Source organism: Trichomycterus rosablanca, chromosome 14 (genome assembly GCF_030014385.1).
Source record: "Trichomycterus rosablanca isolate fTriRos1 chromosome 14, fTriRos1.hap1, whole genome shotgun sequence".
Taxonomy (NCBI): Eukaryota; Metazoa; Chordata; class Actinopteri; order Siluriformes; family Trichomycteridae; genus Trichomycterus; species Trichomycterus rosablanca.
In genome coordinates, this window is record NC_086001.1 from 10,928,378 (window position 1) to 10,952,004 (window position 23,627).

A 23,627-nucleotide genomic window follows, 5' to 3' on the forward strand; every position below is an offset into this window, starting at 1 on the left:
AAAATGGACGCCGTGTGCTCCGGACCAAAGATGAAAAAGGACCATCCAGACTGTTATCAGCAACAAGTCCAAAAGCCAGGTTCTGTCACAGTATGGGGCTGTATCAGTGCCCTTGGCAAAGGTCATTTACACTCCTGTGATGGCAACATTAATGCAGAAAAGTACATTGAGATCTTAGAGAAACATGCTGCCTTCAAGATGTCGTCTTTTCCAGGGACGTCCAGCATTTTTCAACACGACAATGCAAAACCACATGCTGCACACAATACAAAGGCATGGCTGCAGAAGAAGAGGGTACGAGGGTACTGGACTGGCCTGCCTGCAGTCCTGACCTGTCCCCAATAGTGAATGTGTGGAGAATTTTCAAAGGTTGAAAATGCGACAATGACGACCCCGTACTGTTGCACATCTTAAGACGTGTTTGCAGGAAGAATGAGACAAAATAAAAGCTGAAACACTAAATCACTTGGTCTCCTCTGTGCCAAAAACGTCTTTTAAGTGTGGTGAAAAGGAATGGTAACATTACAAAGTGGTGAATGTTTTACTGTCCCAACCTTTTTTTTTTATGTGTTGCAGGCCATTGGCCCCTCCAGGAATGGATGTTTATTAATAAATGAAATGAAGTTGAGCAGATAAAACATGAAATATCTCAGGTTCATCCTGTCTGCAATCAAATAAAAGTCAAAGTAAATGTAAGAAACTCTGTGTTTTTTATTATATGTATTTTCCATGCTGTCCCAACATTTTCTGATTTGGGGTTGTAAAAAAAGCCAAAAAAAAGTCTAAATGATAAAAATTATTATTATTATTATTGTAATTTAAGAGTCACTAAAAACAGGATTGCCATTCATAAGAAGCTGTTGGAACATGGGTCACACTGTCTACAGTCAAGCAAGCTTTTGATCACCATGGGTTTATAAGTTTCCGGTCAAAATGATGACAAAATGATTTCATTTGTGTATATATATATATTTATATATACTGTATATTATGGCTGTCAAACGATTAAAACATTTAATCGTGATTAATCTCAGAATTTCTTATTGTTAATCGCGATTAATCGCATTACATTTTTAAAAAAAAAATGTAAATGTTATAGAAAACAAGTTTTTTTAAGTGAAATGTTACCATTACAATGGTGAACACATTTTATGCTAAATGTACTTATGTTAAAAACTGCTGGGACAAGAGAAAACTGTAAGGGAGTTTTATTCACTCACATACTAGGCAGTAATACTATCCAGCAGAGACCCTTGACTTCGTATATATGTCAGATTGTAGGTTAACATTTCACCATCAGCAAACATTGTAGATCAGCGGTGCTTTAGGTGGGATAAGGCGTAGTTATTGTAACAGACTTTTCTGTGGTTGTATCGTGACAATGGTGTGATGGACGTTTCTACACGAAGTGAGTGTGTTTTGATCCTTTGGGGCTTCCATAGTTCATGGAATAGCATGCTTGGCTAACGCGATGACTCTCGGTACCGTAACAGAAGAAGTTAATAAAAGTGTTCTGCTTCCGACAACTTGTGAATATACCGTGTATTTATTTCTTTATTAAGTGAGTGCATCACTACGACGCTCGGTTACATTATGATAACAAACCGCAAATGAAAGAAACGGTGGCAAGTCCGCCCCACACTTTGAGAAACGCTGTCTTAATGAGAGATGCCGTGCACGGTCAAGTCTCAACATGAACTACGGATGACTCGCAGGGCCAAATAGAATATATATATGCTAAAATAATTCCTTTACATGTGTATGTACACTTTTAACTGCCAATTATATGGCGCCCCTAACGATGGCTGTTTGTTGGAGCTGGGATTCGGACCCTCAACTTTTAGATTGACAGCCCAGAGCCCTAAAAAGAAAGTGCCATGTTAAGTTCTAAATATTCAAGATCACTTTTAATAAGACACCAGACTAAACTCTAAGCTGCACTCAAACCCCAGTACCTCCTAATCAATCCTCACACAAGACCAAATTATTCTGGTCTTGTAATTTCAGCACAGCACCCAGAAACTGTGAAGTCAGGGATGACAAATGCTGACTGCTGAAGGTAGATCCCAAAAATAACTTGTTGGCTGAGTCATGGGTCAAGCTGATATCAGTTGCCGGGCTGTCTCCCAAAATCAACCACCAGATTTCCTCAGAGGCCAATATGTCTGCTTGGAACAGGCTTTTTTCCCCCCACCCACATACCTAGGTCATCACAAATAGACTTGTTTTCAGAGCCATCCATCACGTCTCAGACACTATTTAATGCACTCGGCTCTGCTGAATAATAGTTATTGCACGCGGCAGTACGTCTCAGGCCATGAAGTCTGAAGGCCGATTTAATATTGGTTACCTTTATGTCGATATTGATTCTGCATAATCATTAAAGCAGGCCTTCTGCCGTCTACTCAGGAAGGTCAGGGCTTTAAATTTAAGACCTGCTGATTTTATAAACTGGGCCTGAAATCACGAGAGAGGCAGAAGGGATTTGTAGTGAGGAAGAGGCTTAGGACAACTTCTTTAGCTTTAAAGTTTTTAAGTTGTGTTAGACTTAGTTGTTTTAAAATCAGAAAATCAGATGTACGGCTGGAAGTACTTTAATATGTGTTCACATTTTCCTGTGTGTGTGTGTGTGTGTTAATTCACTATTTATTAATCTTTTCTATTTTTTCATCCAGTCTAGTCATATTCAGCTGCCCCATTGGCCCCTCCGACACACGCTACAATTGACCACTTCTTTTCACCAGCTAGACCAGAGTATTTACTACAGAGAGTCATGCACTGCCATCTGCAATCAACCACCCTATGTGCAGGTGCCTCTACCGGCCAGCAAAGGCTGTAATCACAGCACCCATGAGGCACCCCTGTTCACACATTGTTCCCCTCAATCATGAGTCCATAATAGTGCCCATATGGTCAATAGCACAGCTAAGATTCAAACTTTGATCTCAGAGGTGGTGGGCTAGCGAATTAGTCCACCTGCAGTACTGTTGTTATTTATTTATTCATTTATTTATAAGGTTTTTAATGTCATGTTTTACACACTTCGGTTACATTCATGACAGGACAGGTCAAACAGTCATGGACAATTTTGTATCTCCAATTCATCTCACTTGCACGTCTTTGGACTGTGGGAGAAAACCAGAGCTTCTGGAGGAAACCAACACAGACACGTAGAGAACATGCAAACTCCACACAGAAAGGACCCGGACCGCTCCACCTGGGAATCGAACCCAGGACCTTCTTGCTGTGAGGCTACTCACCAAGCAGCACTGTTGACATGGCCTCGTGATTTTACTAAATGTTGGATGCCTGCTTAAGCTACCTAAACTATTGTTTCTTTAATAATTTTGTTACTCAACCGATTTAGTGACGCTAATATAAGCAGGATAAAGTCAGGTATCACAATGTTAGGAGTGGTCAGTTGATGTCAGGTATTAAGAGAGTGGTAAGGTTTCAGGACTGGTAAATATCCGGACAGATTATTACTATGTGATATAAGCTGAATTCAAATGATATATTATAAAAGCTGTATTTTTTAACTAGCTGTCAAAAAAGATACTAAAAGGAGCAGGATCCTGATAATAAATGATTCATATTGCCCATGGGTTTTTAATAACAGTTATTTATTCTACCATAAAAAGTCTACGTACTTTGTACATTACAAAGGCCAGTACAAAAGCATTTAAAAATTTTTTTTCTCTTTTTCCTCTAATTTAATCGTATCCAATAACCCTGATTGCATTACGTTTCACCTCTACCGATACAGCCCCCACTGCTGACTGAGGAGCTTCGCAACTGACACACGCCCCCTCCGACACGTGTGCAGTACCGACTGCATCTTTTCACCTGCATGAGGCGAGTTCATATTCGGATCAGCCTTGTGCACGGAAAGCCACACTCTGATCAGCATTATGTCCGAACTTTGCGCAGGCGCCATTAATCGGACAGCAGAGGTCGCAATTGCACCAGTTATGAGGAACCCTGGACCGGCTCATCCCACCCTGAACAACAGCCAATCGTTGTTCATGTGGCTCCCCAGCCCAGACGGATGGCGGAACTGAGATCCGATACGATGTATTCGAAATCCCAGCTCTGGTGTGCTAGCGTATTTTACCGCTGTGCCACCTGAGCGGCAACGCATTTCAATTTTAGCAAACAAAATACATTTTTGTATAGTGACAGAATCATATAAGTTCACAACTCAAACATTCACCTCAGAATTTCCAGCTACCAAATGACGAATGGCAAGTACATAATCAGCACTCCTGCATCCCTATACAATATAATTTCCTCTACACATGGAATGAAACAATGGAAAACAAAAACAGTTATTTAACCAGGATATTTCTAAAGTGTGATTTATAAATGCACTGTGACTGATCACACCCTTGAGAGAAAAGACAACAAAAATCAACCAATTTTGCAATATCCATCTACGTGGATCCAATTAAGGACTTGGCTTTGACAATGTGGTTAGGCTTAATGATTATAGACTTACATTACTTATACTTGCTGACAGTTGACATGAGACTTGCCCTTGTACCAGTGTTAAAGTCAATACAGTTATCAAAGTTTTACTTTTTTATTATAAGGAACATAAAAAGTTGCTGTCTTTATAAGTTTCAGTAATAAAGAACCAGATAAATATAATAATAAAAACAACATCATCAGTCCTGCTGTGCAAGGCTTTGTAAGTCAATAACACTAACTGCCCTGTTTGCATTAATAAGAAATCCAATTGTGCATTATTATTTTAAATCAAACCACTAGTTATTTTATTTATTAGAAACACCTGTTTCTACTGACAAGCAAAGAACAACACAATGCATTATTAATTTCTTATTTCATGAACATATAAAACAATCTAAATATGTATTTAAATAGAACACCATAAACAGAACACTGAGTAAAGGAGGAGATACAAATACAACATATGAAAATACTGGGATACCATTTCTAATCAGCCATAACAATTGCTAACCAGTAAAATTAATTAATTATATATGCTTCCATTTTTGCAGCAACAGTTTAGGGAAGGCATTTTCCTGTTCCAGCATGACTGTGCCCTCCTGCACAAAGCAAGCTCTATAAAGACATGAAGAAAAGCTCAAGTGGCTGGTACAGAGCCCTGACTTCAGCCCCACTGAACAGCTGGAATGAACTAGAACATCAACATCAGTTGAGGATTTCTTGATCAACATCAGCGCCCAGCCATACAAATACTCTTTTGACTGAATGGGCACAAATTCCCACAGACGTACAAAAGTCTTGTGAGAAGCCGTCTCATAAAAGTGGATGTTCTTTTAGCTAAAAAGTCACATAGAGGTCACTCTATTTTAATATCAGTTGCGTTTAAAAAAAGGATGAGCAACAAGCTCCCAAGTCAGGCGTCCAAATACTTTTGGCAATGTAGTGTATATTCACGTGTACAAAAAAGCCCAACTGGAAAACACTGGAAAAACGTCATCAACCTAAACGAGAGCTATTAAGACCCAGTGTTAATAAAAAAGAGCAAAAGCTACAATGCACACTTAGGGATTGGAAGTACTTCAGATTACCCACAATTCTACACTTACCCAGTAAGCTGTTTATTAACCGATGCATTCATTGTCTAACAAATACATTTTGCATGTGTTGCTTGCTAATACTGGTAAGAAGGTTAATCATTCTGCACATATACTCCTATGTTTACTATATTAAAATTCTCTTTTTGAATTACTCTGCCTCTTGTACCACCCCGAGCTGGCCCGAGGAGAGCCGCAGACTAGCACACTCCAGCACGTACGCAGCTGCTGGCTTCTTACACACCAACCAGCAGTGGATTCTCACACAGATTAATCCTGTAACCAAACGGTTATGCTAAAAGTTATGCCTTATGTAAATCTTGCTGGTGCCTTGACCAAACATGGAAGCAGTTTGCACTGCAGTGAAAGACCTTTTCTTACCTCCGCATTGGCCAATTGTGCGTGTTGTGTATTAAGCTGTGCCACTCGAGTAGCCAAATTGCATTCCTAAGCACCCAAATTGCACAACAATAAATGTTCCGTCTTACCTATCAGTCAAATGAACACTATCAATCTTTTTTCTGGTTTTAATTACTTTGTGTGCAACCCGAGGCAACAAATTGTCCAGAATGACCTTTCCACACGTCTCTGTGTTTAACTGAGTGAGCTGCCATGCTGCCCACTGCCTACCTATGCAGCTGCTTTAGTAGAGAGGGTTCTAATTGAGCGAACTTTAGAAGGCATGTTTATTGAGACTCTCTAGTTAGACAGTGATTATGTCATGAACTGTCCATGACCACTGTCGCAGTTTTAGCTTACTAAGCTTACAGAGTTACTAAGCTGACACAACCCGCTAGCATGCCAGCTAACATCTTCCTCCGTGTACCAAAACTTCAGTAGCTGTTATTTTCACTGGCAAACCTAAAACTGCAAATAAATGACACTTGTACACCTTTATAAAAATTACTTTGTGCCTCACTGAATGCTGGGATTGCCTGTAGTTTTATATATATATATATATATATATATATACAGTGTATCACGAAAGTGAGTACACCCCTCACATTTCTGCAAATATTTCATTATATCTTTTCATGGGACAACACTATAGACATGAAACTTGGATATAACTTAGAGTAGTCAGTGTACAGCTTGTATAGCAGTGTAGATTTACTGTCTTCTGAAAATAACTCAACACACAGCCATTAATGTCTAAATAGCTGGCAACATAAGTGAGTACACCCCACAGTGAACATGTCCAAATTGTGCCCAAATGTGTCGTTGTCCCTCCCTGGTGTCATGTGTCAAGGTCCCAGGTGTAAATGGGGAGCAGGGCTGTTAAATTTGGTGTTTTGGGTACAATTCTCTCATACTGGCCACTGGATATTCAACATGGCACCTCATGGCAAAGAACTCTCTGAGGATGTGAGAAATAGAATTGTTGCTCTCCACAAAGATGGCCTGGGCTATAAGAAGATTGCTAACACCCTGAAACTGAGCTACAGCATGGTGGCCAAGGTCATACAGCGGTTTTCCAGGACAGGTTCCACTCGGAACAGGCTTCGCCAGGGTCGACCAAAGAAGTTGAGTCCACGTGTTCGGCGTCATATCCAGAGGTTGGCTTTAAAAAATAGACACATGAGTGCTGCCAGCATTGCTGCAGAGGTTGAAGACGTGGGAGGTCAGCCTGTCAGTGCTCAGACCATACGCCGCACACTGCATCAACTCGGTCTGCATGGTCGTCATCCCAGAAGGAAGCTGACGCACAAGAAAGCCAGCAAACAGTTTGCTGAAGACAAGCAGTCCAAGAACATGGATTACTGGAATGCCCTGTGGTCTGACGAGACCAAGATAAACTTGTTTGGCTCAGATGGTGTCCAGCATGTGTGGCGGCGCCCTGGTGAGAAGTACCAAGACAACTGTATCTTGCCTACAGTCAAGCATGGTGGTGGTAGCATCATGGTCTTGGGCTGCATGAGTGTTGCTGGCACTGGGGAGCTGCAGTTCATTGAGGGAAACATGAATTCCAACATGTACTGTGACATTCTGAAACAGAGCATGATCCCCTCCCTTCGAAAACTGGGCCTCATGGCAGTTTTCCAACAGGATAACGACCCCAAACACAACCTCCAAGATGACAACTGCCTTGCTGAGGAAGCTGAAGGTAAAGGTGATGGACTAAACCCAATTGAGCACCTGTGGCGCATCCTCAAGTGGAAGGTGGAGGAGTTTAAGGTGTCTAACATCCACCAGCTCCGTGATGTCATCACGGAGGAGTGGAAGAGGATTCCAGTAGCAACCTGTGCAGCTCTGGTGAATTCCATGCCCAGGAGGGTTAAGGCAGTGATAATAATGGTGGTCACACAAAATATTGACACTTTAGGCACAATTTGGACATGTTCACTGTGGGGTGTACTCACTTATGTTGCCAGCTATTTAGACATTAATGGCTGTGTGTTGAGTTATTTTCAGAAGACAGTAAATCTACACTGCTATACAAGTTGTACACTGACTACTCTAAGTTATATCCAAGTTTCATGTCTATAGTGTTGTCCCATGAAAAGATATAATGAAATATTTGCAGAAATGTGAGGGGTGTACTCACTTTCGTGATACACTGTATATATATACATATAAAACATTTTTATATATATATATTTTTTGTTTATGCATTTTCTCCCCCTTTTTCTCCCTTTTTTTCGCGTCCAATTGCCCGATTGCGATATGCTTCCTCTCCACCAATGCCGATCCCTGCTCTGATTGAGGAGAACGAAGCTAACCCACGCTCCCTCCGACATGTGGGCAGCTGCCGTATGCATCTTATCACCTGCACATTGACGAGTGAAGTGCAGCTCAGCATTGTGTACGAAGAGACACACCCTGAGAGCACCCTTTTCTCATCTCTGTGCAGGCACCATCAATCAGCCAGCAGAGTAATTGCACCAGTCATGGGAGAGAGACCCCATCCGGCTTAGTCCCGCCCATATCTGAACAACAGGCCAATCGTTGTTCATGTGGCCGCTCAGCCTTAGCCGGTAGTATTAGTCGGATGTATTCGAGTTCCCAGCTCTGGTTCCAGCGTGTGTTTTTACCGCTGTGCCACCTGAACGGCCGGGATTGCCTGTAGTTGAAGATGCATTCGATGCTTTCCGAACCCTAGGTATAATAACATTTTGTGGAGCAGCTGGAAGAAGGGGTGCCACACAGCAATCTCAATTCTGAGAACCTAGGTTTGATCCTCGCCTCCTGTCGTCGTCTATAATTAATTCTATATGTTCTCTCTCCCTGTCCCACCTTCCAGAATTATGAAGATACACATTTACAGAATCTAGCAGACACTTGTATCCAAAGCAACTTACAATTGTGACCCAATACAATCAAAGAAATCAAAGTTTAAGGCCCTTGCTCAGGGGTCCAACAGTGGCAACCTGGTAGTGATGGAGCTTGAACCAGTATTGATTACTAGTCCAATTCCTTTATCACTGTGCTACCACTGCCCTGATGATGGTTTTAATTCCCTTTAGGTGTGACTAGTGATTGGATGTGTATGTGAATGATGCTTTGCAATGTTGCCTTGTGGGCCAGCAGTAAACCTTGGACAGAATGAGGCAAATTAATTTAATACAAAACAATATTGGACTGTAGGTAGCACTATATATACTGTTGTAACAGCAGCCTGTTAGTGTCTGTGAGGAGTTTGGTATTTTTGTGTGTGTGTGTGTGTCAGCATGGTTTTCCCTTAGGGAAATTTTTCCATCTACCAGAAAATATGCAGAAGGTGGACTGGTTGCACTAATGTGCCTCATAAATAATTGACTTATGTTCAGAGAAGGTGTTTAACGATGAGAGGATGCTTTAAAATCCAGCTTTAAAAGTAAGCAGTCGGTTAACTGTATGACGAACTAGAGTCTGTTGGGTCTTTGACGATGATGTTGAGACCCAATAGGTAAGGAATATCATTTTTAAATTAAAGAGCCTTCATTTGGCTTCCATGGTTGAGAGTAATCAGGACATTACACAAAGCTAATATTAACAGTGTAAATCGGTACAGAAACTCCAGCACCAGTTGTGCTCAGTCCCAGTAATTACGACTTTAAAGAGTCTGCTTTTGGAACAAAGATCTGAACAGATCACATAAGAGTATGGCATTACCACCACCTCAACTAGTCTTATAGAATATTAAAAAGAAAAAAGTTCAATGCATTATGGCATGTCAGAGCTTTGATCAATGGATTATTTCTATAAAATAAAAAGACAAGTAAAAAATAAATAAATAAAGAGAATAAAATTAGAGCAGCCCTCTGAAGATTCGGCGGCCTCTGGGGGACGTATGCAGTTCAGAGAGGCAACTCTTTACTTCAGATCTGGGAGCAGGATTAGGTTTTGTTTCCCACAGGGGTTAAGCTATAGCGTGGATAAAACTAACAGGCCTTCCATTCTAATACTGTCTTTATGAAGCTGCCAGTTGCATGGATAACTTGCTTTTTTAAATAGCCAGCGTCTTGGCGGCTGCATTAAACATATGGTTAAAAGAGTGTCTGCATTTTGTGGTGCGTATCTAGAGCTCAGTATGCAATTGGTGTACCGCGGCATTTTTTTAATCTCAAAACAAGAGCTGGATGCACATTCACAGCAGCTTAGGGTTTGATTTACAATACTTAAACCCTTTGCTAAACCCATTCCCTGCACAGCAATCGACAGACTGTAGCCTAGCAACTGGTACTAGGCACGGGCGCCTCTGACAAGCTATCAGGGCTCGAGAATATGCCACATCACTGTGTGTAGAACTGGTTAATGGTGTGTACATATAAATATAGTAAAATATTAAGCATAACGGGAAAACGCGCACTCGCTCCACAAATAACATCGGCACTGAACGACAGATGCTGGATGAGAGCAAAAAGGGAATGGAAAACAAAATCTAAATGTGATCAAACATTGCTTCTTCAGGTATAATCTAACTGAAGTACTGTCTGACTGAAAGTACTTGTGATATTGGCAAAGCTAAAAATGAATCAGCCAGACAGCTATTGCTAGCAAGCTTGCCTATAAATGAAAGGGCATTGTGCTGCAGCTTTTAAAGTTAATATATAGAAGAGCCTCAAGGCTTTACAACTCCACCAGACAGGGGCGGCAGGCGGTAGCTAAAGACTGAGGGTCCTATATGTAGCCACAGGTGTATGTGGATGTATAATTATGTGTGTATGCATGGCTACTATGGCCCAACTCGTTGTGCAATACTTGTCGCATGTCACTTTATTACTGCACATTCATTCATTCACTTCTAATAACCCTATAACTAGGGCCCTACTAAATTTACAGGAAAATTTGCTTAATTTCACAGACCTTATTTTTTAAAAATCACAGATTTCACAGATATCTGAAGAAAAGTGCCACATTTCAGGACAATTATTAAATAAGACTCATAAATTAAATGATGTCCGTGTCTTGACCCCCCCACATCCACATAATTGTTTGGGAGTTTTCCAAACTCAGTTACCCGAGTCGTGTTTTTAGCTGCTTTAGACTTCGACATCGTGGACATTTTGTTTAACCGATTGCAAATGTAACCGAGCGTCTTTAGAGTTTGCTGAGTTTATAAATAAAGAAATAAACTGTACAAAGACAAACTATTGGGAGCATAATACTTTACTGGCTTGTTCTTTTGAGTTGCAGCACAGACTACAGAGAGATGATCATGTGTGTAGAGAAGCACACTTTTACACTGATTATGGAATCCCCAAAAGAACAAAATGCACTAAATATGTAAACACATACATCAAACATTGTCAGCACACTACACCACAGAAAAGTCTGTTAAACTAACTAAATTGCCATAGGATTGATAGGACCGCCTCATATTTCCTACGCCAAATGAATGAAAAATTTTAAATCGCTAAACACAAACCTTACATTTTGAATTACATAGCACATGTATATTCCACAGAAAATGGCTAATTTCACGGTCCGTGACACAATTTTCATGGTTGTAAATTAAGCAGGGCTTTAACTATAACAGTTATCCAGTATATGTACAGTACAGGAACAATACAGTTTAACTGCTGTGTATGATTTTGTACTGATATGATTGTACTGATCTATCTGTGTCTATCTGTCTGTCTATCCATCTATCTATCTATCTGTTTGTCTGTCTATCTGTATATCTGTCTGTCTCTCTCTGTGTGTATGTGTCTGTATCTTTGTCTATGTATCTATCTATTTGTCTGTCTGTCTATCTGTCTGTCTGTATATCTACATGTCCGTCCGTCCGTCCGTCCGTCCATCTATCTATCTATCTATCTATCTATCTATCTAAACATACCCATATTCGAACATACCCATATACAAATCTGATATAAAGCTATTACAAAATGCCAGAACATGGGTGATACTGTCCACTGTCAAGCAAGCTTTTCATCACCTTGGGCTCAGATGTAGTGGTACAAAAAAGAAACCCTTGCTCCTGCTTTTTAATTGTCCAGGAACTAGCCAAGTATCTGAAAAAATCAAGCCCTAAGCTGCCTAATTTTGAAGCAGGGGGTTCAATTGGGGCTGGGTCACCTTGGTCCAGCAGGTGCTAATTAGTAATTAATGACAGGCCTGTTTTGTTAGTTTTGTGGATTTCCTTATAAGATAAGGTAACCGATTTTTTTTTACCTTGGTAGGAGACCACTGTCCTTTGTATTTTTAATGAAATAGCCCTATTAATATATAGCACAGAGATATAGCACAGCGAGCTAGCTATATTCCTAATTATTTAATAAAATGTAGAAGGCCACACTTCCACACCCTTTCACACAACCATATTTTGTTAAAGGTCAAGACACCTTAATTAAAAATGGGCACAATCCAAATTCACATTTATCTGAAAGTATAGTTTGAATCATCACTGCTGAAAATGTTTCCAGTGCCCCCCAGAGTCTAATGGTGGTGTTCTTTATATATAAGTCAAAACTTGGCAGTGCATTTTGTAAATAACAATCCAAGGCTTCCGGTGCAGTCGCTTACCTATGAACTTGTGCTTCCAATAAAGACATGACACATCCTAAACATCTGTAAGCTAAGAGGTAAGCTCACTCAGGGGTCTAACAGTGTCAGCTTGGCTGTAGTAAGCACTGGATGCTGTGACATTATAACTAAAGCAGAGCAAGTAGGAGAACGAAAGAGAGAACAGATAAGTGAGAGTGAAATGCAAACAGAAAAGAGGTGCAAGAGAGCAAAAGAAGTAGCGAAAGTACAAGTAAGTGAGAAATAATAAGAGAAAGAGGGTGAAGGGGAGAGGGCAAGTGAGATAGTGAGTGAAAGAAAGAATATAAATACATAAGTAAGAACATAAAAGATGGTGAGAAGGAGAGTGAAAGAGAGAAGGTAAGGGAGTAAAAGACGGAAAAGAGAGAGAGAGAGAGAGAGGAGGAAGACTTTGTGAATGAGAGTGAGCAAGAGCAAGATAGAACTCAATGCTATCTCAGATAAATATTACTCTGAACTCACACATATGATTTATTCGCTACGTCTGCCGGACACTCTGACACCAACCCCAACACAACTCCACTTCCCCCCACAACCCCCCTCTCCATCACCAGCACCACTCTCTGCCCTTTACTACAAATAAACAAACACATCTGGTAATTAGCAGCCACCTCTGTCTGATGGGGAAGAGATGGCGAGCAGGCCGATATTATGAGAGCAAATGATCATGGCCGCTGATCAAAGGCATGTCATGTTCATTCAGCACCAAAACAAGCTCCTTGTTTTCTACTATGCCATAGTCTGAACAAAACTCTGCAAATGGGAAACATTTAATTTTGTTAGATAATTGCACAAAACAATACTTTTGTGCATAAATTGCTCTAAATAAGCTGATAGTATGCTTATGTTTTATTATTAGACAGTACGTAGCACTGCAGATACTGTTGATGCTGTACAGAAGAAAAAAAGTGTGGAAGCTGCTTATTACTGTCTGTGAGGAGTTTGGTATGTTAGATTTATGTCCGGTGATGTATGGTTTATTTATCTTCAGGAAAAATATATAATTTTCCATCTACCAAAAAATATGCAGAAGCTGGACTGGCTGCTCTAATTTGTCCCTAGGCATTAGTCCACAAGCACAAAAGTAAATAAATGCAGAGAAATGCCCTGCAATTAACTGTCTGCTATTGATTGTCTACACCCAGTGTTTCTGATTGGTGTTGGACTCACAATGCCAACCAGAATAAAGTGGAATAAAAAACAAAGAACAAAATAACAAGAAAAAAACAAGCAAAAGAGGGAGGGAGGTAAGAAAGAAAGAAAGAAAGAAAGAAAGAAAGAAAGAAAGAAAGAAAGAAAGAAAGAAAGAAAGAAAGAAAGAAAAGAAAAAAAGATAGAAAGAACAAGAACTAAAGAAAGAAAGAAAGAAAGAAAAAAAGAAAGAAAGAAAGAAAGAAAGAAAGAAAGAAAGAAAGAAAGAAAGAAAGAAAAAGCAAAAAAGATAGAAAGAACAAGAACTAAAGAAAGAAAGAAAGAAAGAAAGAAAGAAAGAAAGAAAGAAAAAGCAAAAAGGATAGAAAGAACAAGAACTAAAGAAAGAAAGAAAGAAAGAAAGAAAGAAAGAAAGAAAGAAAGAAAGAAAGAAAGAAAGAAAGAAAGAAAGAAAGAAAAAAAGAAAAGGAAAAGCAAAAAAAAAGAAAGAAGGAAGGAAAGAAAGAAGGAAAGAAAGAAAGAAAATAAGAAAGAAAGAAAGAAAGAAAATAAGAAAGAAAGAAAGAAAGAAAGAAAGAAAGAAAGAAAAAGCAAAAAAGATAGAAAGAACAAGAACTAAAGAAAGAAAGAAAGAAAGAAAGAAAGAAAGAAAGAAAGAAAGAAAGAAAGAAAGAAAGAAAGAAAGAAAGAAAGAAAAAGCAAAAAAGAAAGAAAGAAAGAAAGAAAGAAGGAAAGAAAGAAGGAAAGAAAGAAAGAAAGAAAGAAAGAAAGAAAAGGAAAAGCAAAAAAAAAGAAAGAAAGAACAACTAAAGAAAGAAAGAAGGAAGGAAAGAAAGAAAATAAGAAAGAAAGAAAGAAAATAAGAAAGAAAGAAAGAAAATAAGAAAGAACAAGAACGAAAGAAAGAAAGAAAGAAAGAAAGAAAGAAAAAAAGAAAGAAAGAAAGAAAGAAAGAAAGAAAGAAAGAAAGAAAGAAAGAAAGAAAGAAAGAAAGAAAGAAAAAAAGAAAGAAGGAAAGAAAGAAGGAAAGAAAGAAGGAAGGAAAGAAGGAAGGAAAGAAAGAAAATAAGAAAGAAAGAAAGAAAGAAGGAAAGAAAGAAAATAAGAAAGAAAGAAAGAAAATAAGAAAGAACAAGAACGAAAGAAAGAAAGAAAGAAAGAAAGAAAAAAAGAAAGAAAGAAAGAAAGAAAGAAAGAAAGAAAAAAAGAAAGAAGGAAAGAAAGAAGGAAAGAAAGAAGGAAGGAAAGAAGGAAGGAAAGAAAGAAAATAAGAAAGAAGGAAGGAAAGAAAGAAGGAAAGAAAGAAAATAAGAAAGAAAGAAAGAAAGAAAGAAAATAAGAAAGAAAGAAAGAAAGAAGGAAAGAAAGAAAGAAAGAAAGAAAGAAAGAAAGAAAGAAAGAAAGAAAGAAAGAAAGAAAGAAAGAAAAAGCAAAAAAGATAGAAAGAACAAGAACTAAAGAAAGAAAGAAAGAAAGAAAGAAAGAAAGAAAGAAAGAAAGAAAGAAAAAGCAACAAAGATAGAAAGAACAAGAACTAAAGAAAGAAAGAAAGAAATAAAGAAAAGAAAGAAAGAAAGAAAGAAAGAAAGAAAGAAAGAAAGAAAGAAAGAAAGAAAGAAAGAAAAGGAAAAGCAAAAAAAAAGAAAGAAAGAACAACTAAAGAAAGAAAGAAGGAAGGAAAGAAAGAAAATAAGAAAGAAAGAAAGAAAATAAGAAAGAAAGAAAGAAAATAAGAAAGAACAAGAACTAAAGAAAGAAAGAAAGAAAGAACAAGGAAAAGAAGCTTAATTACAGACTCCATATTTACTGTAATGGAGTGTCTTACAGCTTCTTCGCAATCAAGCGCCCAAGAGCACTCTTTCCCCCAAAATTTACAGCAGTTAAATAACATCTGATTTCATGATGTTGTCTGGGTACTCAGCTATGACGCCCTACTGACTTGGTGTGTGAAAGAGAGTTGGAGAAAAAAAAAAGTTGAGAGAAAACAGTTGAGTAAAAGTGAAATACAAACAAAAAAGAGGTGCAAAAGAGCAAAGATTCAAGATTCTAGAGTTTTAAAAAAGAGGCAAAAGAGGCAAAGTAATAAAAGTGAGAAATAATGAAAGAAAGAGGGTGAGTGAAGGGGGCAGAGAGAAAGAGAGAAGGCATGTGAGATGGTAAGAGAGTGAAACAGAGAGGGTAAGGGAGATTGAAAAGTGAGAAAAAATCCTCAATGCTATCTCAGATAAATATTCCTCTGAACTCACACATAAGGTTTATACGGCTGCCGGGCACTCTGACACCAACCCCAATGACCCCCCTCCAGCCCACCACCACCACAACAACAACCACCTCCTCCCTCCCTTCTACTGCAAATAAACAGACACATCTAATTAGCAGCCTCCTCTGTCTGATGGGGAAGAGATGGCGAGAGGGACGATACAATGAGAGCAAATGATCACGGCCGCTGATCAAAGGCATGCCATGTTCACGACGCCCTCTTGACTTGGTGTGTACGTGAGATCAGACTGAGAAGCAGAGAGCAGGGGTACATACTGGTGTCTTATATTGCTTTGCACTATGAAATGAAACACATAGTATTTTAAGGTATCTCAGTGGGGTACATTATTACCAAGCCTAACAGGGTACATGTGAGCCTCATGAACCACGGCTGAACATCACATCGCATCATATTACATCACATCTTCAGTAGCTAAGCTGTTCACAATACCTCTAAAAGAACAGATCCTGGCAGTGACTCAGAGACCAAAAAATAATAAGTGTTGGAAAGTGCCTCATTTTCTCGCAGGCAATTCTGACAGACAACCTAATATCTGTGATGAATTATGGTCAAAAGTAATTGGACATTTGACTTTCAGCAGTTAAATATCCCATTTCAGTATGAGATTAATATAGAGTTAATTCCTTCTTGGTGACTATAACAGCCTACACTCTTCTGGGTGGACACAAGCCTTTGGGGTATGTTTGTGGGACTTCAATTATAAGACCAATCATTGAGCATCGATGTTCCAGTTTACCCTAAAGCTATCAAATGGGGTTTTATTCAGGGCTTGGAAACACTTGCAGGCAACTGAAGTTCCAATCTGGTTAAGCTAGACATGCTACCACAGGAAAGGACCTTCTGCAAATTCTTTTCACCCATTAGCCAGGGGTTTGCCTGTAACCTGAATTCAAAAGTCTGAAGAACTGTCCAAATACTTTTTACCATCTAGAGCATGTGCTCTACAGAATAAGGCTATATAATCAATAAGGAAGCAGGAATAGGAATCTAAGACTTACCTCCACCAGCTTGTTGGCATGCTCGCGAAAGACCTGGGCGTATTCTTTCACCTCCTTCTCATTGCCACTCTTGGCTGCCTCGATGAGGACCAGCAGGGGAACGTTGGTCTCCAGAAAGGAATCAGAGATGTGGTCCATCACAGCCTTCCTTAACTGCAAGACAAGATGACTGTTCATTAGACGTCCAACAACACAAGACCAGTTAACCAGTTATTAAACTATATATGCTGGCTGATAAACATATTTAATACATACTTAGCCAAGACTCTTATCCTTTGGCCTGTACATACTAATGAGCCAAAACATTATAAGACCAGCTGGCCTACTTCCATTGCTAAGATGTCCAGTTCCAATGCATGTGGCCCATTGTAGGTGCTTTCAATAGTGGACAGGAGTAAACATAGACACTTTTTAAACACAGTAGGGTTCGATGCACATTTAAATCATCCCCAGTATTAAACTAACTTGAATTTGAGCCACAGTAACCCCTCTGTTGGTTAATACCAGTTGCCAAAGCCTTCATGTCCTCTGGCATCAATGAGTTCTGGCCCCTGAACAACATTTTGGCAATTTGTGTCTGTCCTTCCTGAAACCACTGTCATTAGGGACTTATCACGGCTGCCTGTGAGCATCCATTGCCAGCCGTCTGGTCATTACGTACTGGACTTTATTAATACGCTGCATTCATCACATGAACTACTGTGTGAGTTATTACCATCAGACCAAAATTCATAAATGTCCATGATGTGCACAGTTGTTACAAAGTATGCAGTGCCATGCACATTTGGGTGTGGCAGTGTGTGTGGTTGGGAGGTGTATACCTAATGTTTTGACTCAGTGTACATAGTTGCAGACACATCTTGATAAACACGTCTTTAAAAAATCTGAAACACCATTCTATCTATAGTGTATCTCAAGCCATTATTTAACATGATTTTTAATGCATAAAGAAAATAATAATACAGGTTTATAATCCTCTTTACATCTCTGTTCTCTTTTTTAATATCAAACTACACCAGAAACACCTCCATGTCCAAATAACAGATGAACAATGTTCTTAAAATGACAAAATCCACAATTTAAGCTTAATTCCACACTGTATGTAAAAGTACTAAATGATAAGGAAAATGAACAGACAACATACATTGTTGCTTGTATACATTCAGTACAGAGATAACATTAGCAAGTTAGCACACTTGCAAGCTAAAACTATGTTTAATTTCAAACTCAGTCTCAAGCTACTTCATTAAACCCACTACATTTTCATAAGTAACCTAATAATTACAGACATACCATCACAACTGTGTAGATAATGCTGGGAAACAGTTGCATAGCATAGCAGGCCAGAAAGAAACTGAGTGACATTTTCATTAGGAGAGACTAAATTTACATTTGTAAAGCACAACCACATTTTATAATGCACCATGGTGGCTGTAATGTCATGTAGGAATACAATATCAGGTAAATAATTAAAACAAGCTAGAAGCTAGCCGTGTTTCTCATGTCACAGCATTAGCATGATAGCCAAATAGAAAGCTCTGGTTGACAAGGCATTGGCATGATCCAATGATGATCTGCCTCTTGAATATAATTGGCTGAAGCGTGTGTCACTCGTGTAATGATGTCATCCTAAAGATCTAATGCTCCGCCTACTAGATTTGGTGCTTGCTGGAAGCCCTTGTAAGTGCCAGTTAAATAAATAAAGCAAAAATTGACAATTAATTTGACACAAAACACTCAACATCAAGTGTCTTTGATCTTTTTTATTTATTTATTTATTTTATTATTTACTGATTGATTTATTGACTTTTTTATTTTATTTAACTTTTTATTTTATTTAATTTAAAATTGTATTTTATTTATTAATTGATTTATTTATTTTAAAGTTCAGGAGTACCAGGTAACTAGATTTTAACTGTGTTAAAAGCATTCAGTGCTTGACCATATTTACACTCATAAAACACACCGACCTTCCGAATTAAAGTTTTCCATTTATAAGGGCCTAAACAACAATTCTGTGGCCTCCATCAACTTCTCTACACAAATCCTTGAATCCCTAACAAAATGCAGTTTTTATTTTCCCAAAAAAGTAAGCCTACATAATGAACCAGGTGAGCAACAATAACTTTAATGCATGGGCGGCACAGTAGCTCGGTGGGTAGCACTGTCGCCTCACAGCAAGAAGGTCTGGGGTTCGATTCCTGGGACTTTTCTGTGTGGAGTTTGCATGTTCTCCTTGTGTCTGTGTGGGTTTCCTAAGGGTGCTCCGGTTTTCTTCCCACAGTCCAAAGACATGCAGTCAGGTTAATTGGAGATACTAAATTGCCCTTAGATCTGTGTGAGTGTCTAAATGTGTCCTGTGATGCCCTAGCCGTGATGAACTAGCAACCTGTCCAGGGTGTGAATGAATACATTTAAATGCAACAGTATTGTTTTTTCTGTAGGAGTACATTGGCCTTTTACATAAACCAGATTGACATGCAGCCTGATATTTCGTTAATAACTCTACTAATCGGAATAGATGATTAGCATACGTCCAAGTATGCACCTTAGTCAGAATATGCTAGTCTGATTGACACTATTTCAAAAATAATTTCTGTCTGAATGAATGAGGTGGTTAATTCTTTAAATAATCTGTTAAATAGAAAATGCTTCTTGGAAGAAAGTTCATGTTTTACACTTTGGTTACATTCATGACAGGAACGGTAGTTACTCATTACACAAGATTCATCAGTTCACAAGGTTATATTAAACACAGTCATGGACAATTTTGTATCTCTAGTTCACCTCACTTACATGTCTTTGGACTGAAGGAGGAAACCGGAGCACCCAGAGTAAACCCAAGCAGACACGGGGAGAACATGCAAACTCCATGCAGAAAGGACCCAGACCGCCGCGCCTGGGGATTAAACCCAGGACCTTGGAAGAAAGTTCTTAAAACTGTTTACTATTTTGCTAAGTCATTTGTATGTATAGTGATCATATTTACTGACAATGAAATAACATTAAATTTAATTTAATAATGTAATGAAATGATTAAGGCTGCTCATCTTATTACTCATTCACAGATGCTACCTATACATAAAGTTTTCCACAAAGTTATTCTGTCTTTATGCAAACTTGCAAACGTGTTCTGGGCTGAATAGAGTAAAAGTTCGGCAATCGTTCATTTAAAGGATTTGTATCCTAGAGCAATATAGAGATGTCGATTCTTGAACATGAACTGTCAGTTCTTATAAGATTTTTTACAAGGGCTAAGTGCTGAAGCACTGAGTATTAGATTTGTTTATGGAAGTGCTTTCAGCCCTATCCGAGAAGGGACGGGCCGATCGGTGCTAAATAGGCACTGGAAGTGTTCAGAGAAACTCTATAGCCACGGGAGTCATGAGCTTGCAGAAAATAACACCGGCTTTGCATTATAGCTCAGCAAGCGCTGCCTTCCCTGGGGGGCTGAACACATCAGACACGTACACAATCTCACTCATTGGATTATTCAATAATAGTCGAGGGTTCTTGGGGTTTTACACTGTACACTCTTGCAGTTGTATTATGAAGGGAGGGGTGAAGCAACTGGTAATGAAATCACCCTCCAGATACTAAAAGCTAGCATGGATTGTGTGGTAAGTAGGGAAGCAACGTTCAATGATTTCTTTCAACCGAAAAGCAACCGTCATTAGTCTTCGATTAACCAAGCTTATAGCGTCCCATCAAACACATCACTGAGCTTCATATCAATGAGTCACATGTTTTATTGATTACAAAAAATTGTGTAATGTATCAAACGTGGCACTAATGTAAAACGGTAAACTGAACATAAATACAGTGAGCAGAACCAGTTCAGACAACATTAACGTAGATATTATAAGATGATGAAGTAGAGTTTTACCCTGATGGAAATTATCTACATATAAATAAATGAATGAATATATAAATAAATCCTACAGAAAATAAATAAATAAATAATAAATAAGGAAGAGGAGAATGCACAAGTGAGGACCTGGACTGTGGATGATTTGGAGATATCCTGTAAATGAGAATGGTCTCAAAGTCTGTACTCTCTAACCTTATAAAAAGTTATGAGAAAATTAAATGCTGTTTTACTGGCCAAGGGATGTTGTACAAAGTATTAAATACAGGGGTCTCAAAAAAGTGGCAGATGTGATCTTGTAAAATAATTATTTTTGAAGAAAAGTCTAAAAGAATCTGTGTCCACTTTGTTACTGAGGTCAAGCACTGATGCTGGACGAGAAAGTCTGGCTCCATGGCAATATCATCAAAACAATCTCATTTATGGATCCACAAAGAAAAAAAAATGCTAAAAACAATTTTTCACTAGCCTGACCACTCTTAATTCACTAATGCAAACAGCTTCAGTTAATACAGTACTGGAGTAAAGATCCCATGCAAGCCTATCAAACTGGCTAAAACATGTTACTTGAGATATATACAGTTAATGACAAGCTAAAGCTAAGGAACTGGACATTTCAGTTGATGTGCTGTGTTCAGTGTGGCTCCACGGTCACCTGAACATAGAATTTAGAAAACACAGCACGCTCTATAGTTAATGATCCAGCTCTGAGTTAGTCAGTAATTCAGAAGAATTGTTTTAATGAACTCTGTCACCATGTCTAATCATATTTGGTGAAAGATGCACACTCTACTTAGATAACTTTTATTGAGTAAGAAAAAAATGTGCAATTTTCTTGGTGCTAGGTTCTGTTGGTTGTTTCCCTCAATTCTGTATCATCATAACAAGAAAACTGAGTTTAATGGTGCAACATTTTTAGCACTGATCTATAGATTAAAAATACTAATAATAATAAATACACCAAGGGAATGCCTGAATGCTTTACTCATTAAGTAAGGGGGTTTGGTGGCTCTCTATGGTTCTGTTTGCTGCCAAAGTTGATGTTGGGATGCTTCCTTATAAGTAACTTTACTCAACATTAATACAAGCACATTAATGGGAGTGGTTTCATCCGAAATTGTGTAATAATTTAAAAAATAATCACATGCTTTATTAAAAGTAAATTAATTCTGAAAAATAAATAAATAAATGAATAATAGGATTCACTGGATTGTATAATAATTTAAATAATAAAAATAATATAATATAATTCTATAATATAAATATAACAATTAAAAAAATATAAGGTTATGTGTTTTTTTTTTTTGCTAATTACAACCTGCAACACATAAACACTTGTGTACTTATTTCTGGTCTAGGTAAATAAATATTGAAAACTCATATGCTACGCATTTACCATCACCAATAGAAGATTTTGGACAGTAATTAAAGAAAATACATTTTCTAACAATGGTGTTTTATCTACAGAGTTCCACAAACTAGTAGAACCAATGCCAAGGTCCATTAAATTCATGTTGGTGGCTTGTAGTGGCCTAGCACTTCACACTGGCTTCTTCTGTAATTTGTCACCCACTTGAATGTTCACACGAGCTAGACTTTATTCTCTACGACCCTCACAGAGATTGAAGATTGCAATCTTTTTTTCATCTTCTATTTAATTTGCATCATTCCCATCAGTATAGCCTCGTAATATACCAGAGCGGAGCTGAGGGCAATTCTGTTTATAGAGGAGTCATTCCTGAGAATAGCACACAACCCTTTTATTAAAAAATCAACATCTGAAGATTGTGCTGCATTCAGGAGGATTGTTTGTCATCTGTACTAGCCAAACACGTGTACAAACAAACACTGTCACATACTGTCTGTCTCGATACAAGTGTCAGCATCAAACACCTTATGCTCAAATTAAAAAGGCCTGCCGGGTGCTCGAATAGCGCTCGTTTTGAAAGAGTCCTCGACAAATACAATTTCCGAAAACAAACTGAATTCAAACAGATAACAAATGCTAACATCAAGTCATTTCCGATTTGTTTGAAATTAAAATGGCTTCGAGAGACATCAAAAAGGCCCGGTAAAATGTTTGATGGCTTGTGTTGCTAAGAGTTCCCTTATCTCATTCCCTCCTTCAATTTGTCCAAAATCGTCAACCAGATGGCAAAGTAGCAACAGCAAACCTCGGTGGCATCGAGAATCAATCAGGATGAATTTGGAAGCGTACCAAGGACTAATTAAAAGGGGATGTATACTTAACTGAGCTTGAAAGATAAATATCTCTTGCTGCCAATATAGCAAAACGAGCAGGCATGATCTTCAAAGATGAGATTAGACTCTGTCTGGCTAATTTGCTTTTTAATGGAAACTATATGTCTAAGGATTACGCTTCATTTCCAAAACCATACGTCAGAGAGACTCACAAAAACCCTGCATGGAGATTTTTATTGTGAACGATTCTCTAAAGTGGTCTAATTACTAATGTCTATTTGTGTAATCTGTTGGAACTTAAAGTGTTTTCTTTATTGTTGTTAATGGAACAAATACATACAGTATTAATAGCAAGGGTATAAAATAACACACACAATGTTATGACTTTGCCACTGTGTACACAGTGAGGTTCATGAGGACATGCTTTAATAAGTCTGGTGTGGTCAAACTCAAGTCGCCTGCACAGAGCACTAACTGTAACCCATTTAAACACCTTTTGGATAAATTGGTTCAACTAAATTAGCCAAAATGGAAGGGGTGGGGGTGAGATTTGGATATTAATGACCATGATTTTGAAATAGGATGACCAACAA

At 38.4% G+C, this 23,627-nt stretch overlaps 1 protein-coding gene across 1 annotated transcript in view; it reads right to left on the reverse strand.

Annotated features, from left to right (window-relative positions):
• ctnna2 (catenin (cadherin-associated protein), alpha 2) overlaps positions 1–23,627 on the reverse strand; it is a 600,844-nt gene that overhangs the window by 113,894 nt on the left and 463,323 nt on the right. The window contains exon 9 of the mRNA XM_063008183.1: positions 16,965–17,117. Within this exon, the coding sequence (XP_062864253.1) occupies positions 16,965–17,117 (153 nt within the window). The remainder of the gene's footprint in view (positions 1–16,964; positions 17,118–23,627) is intronic.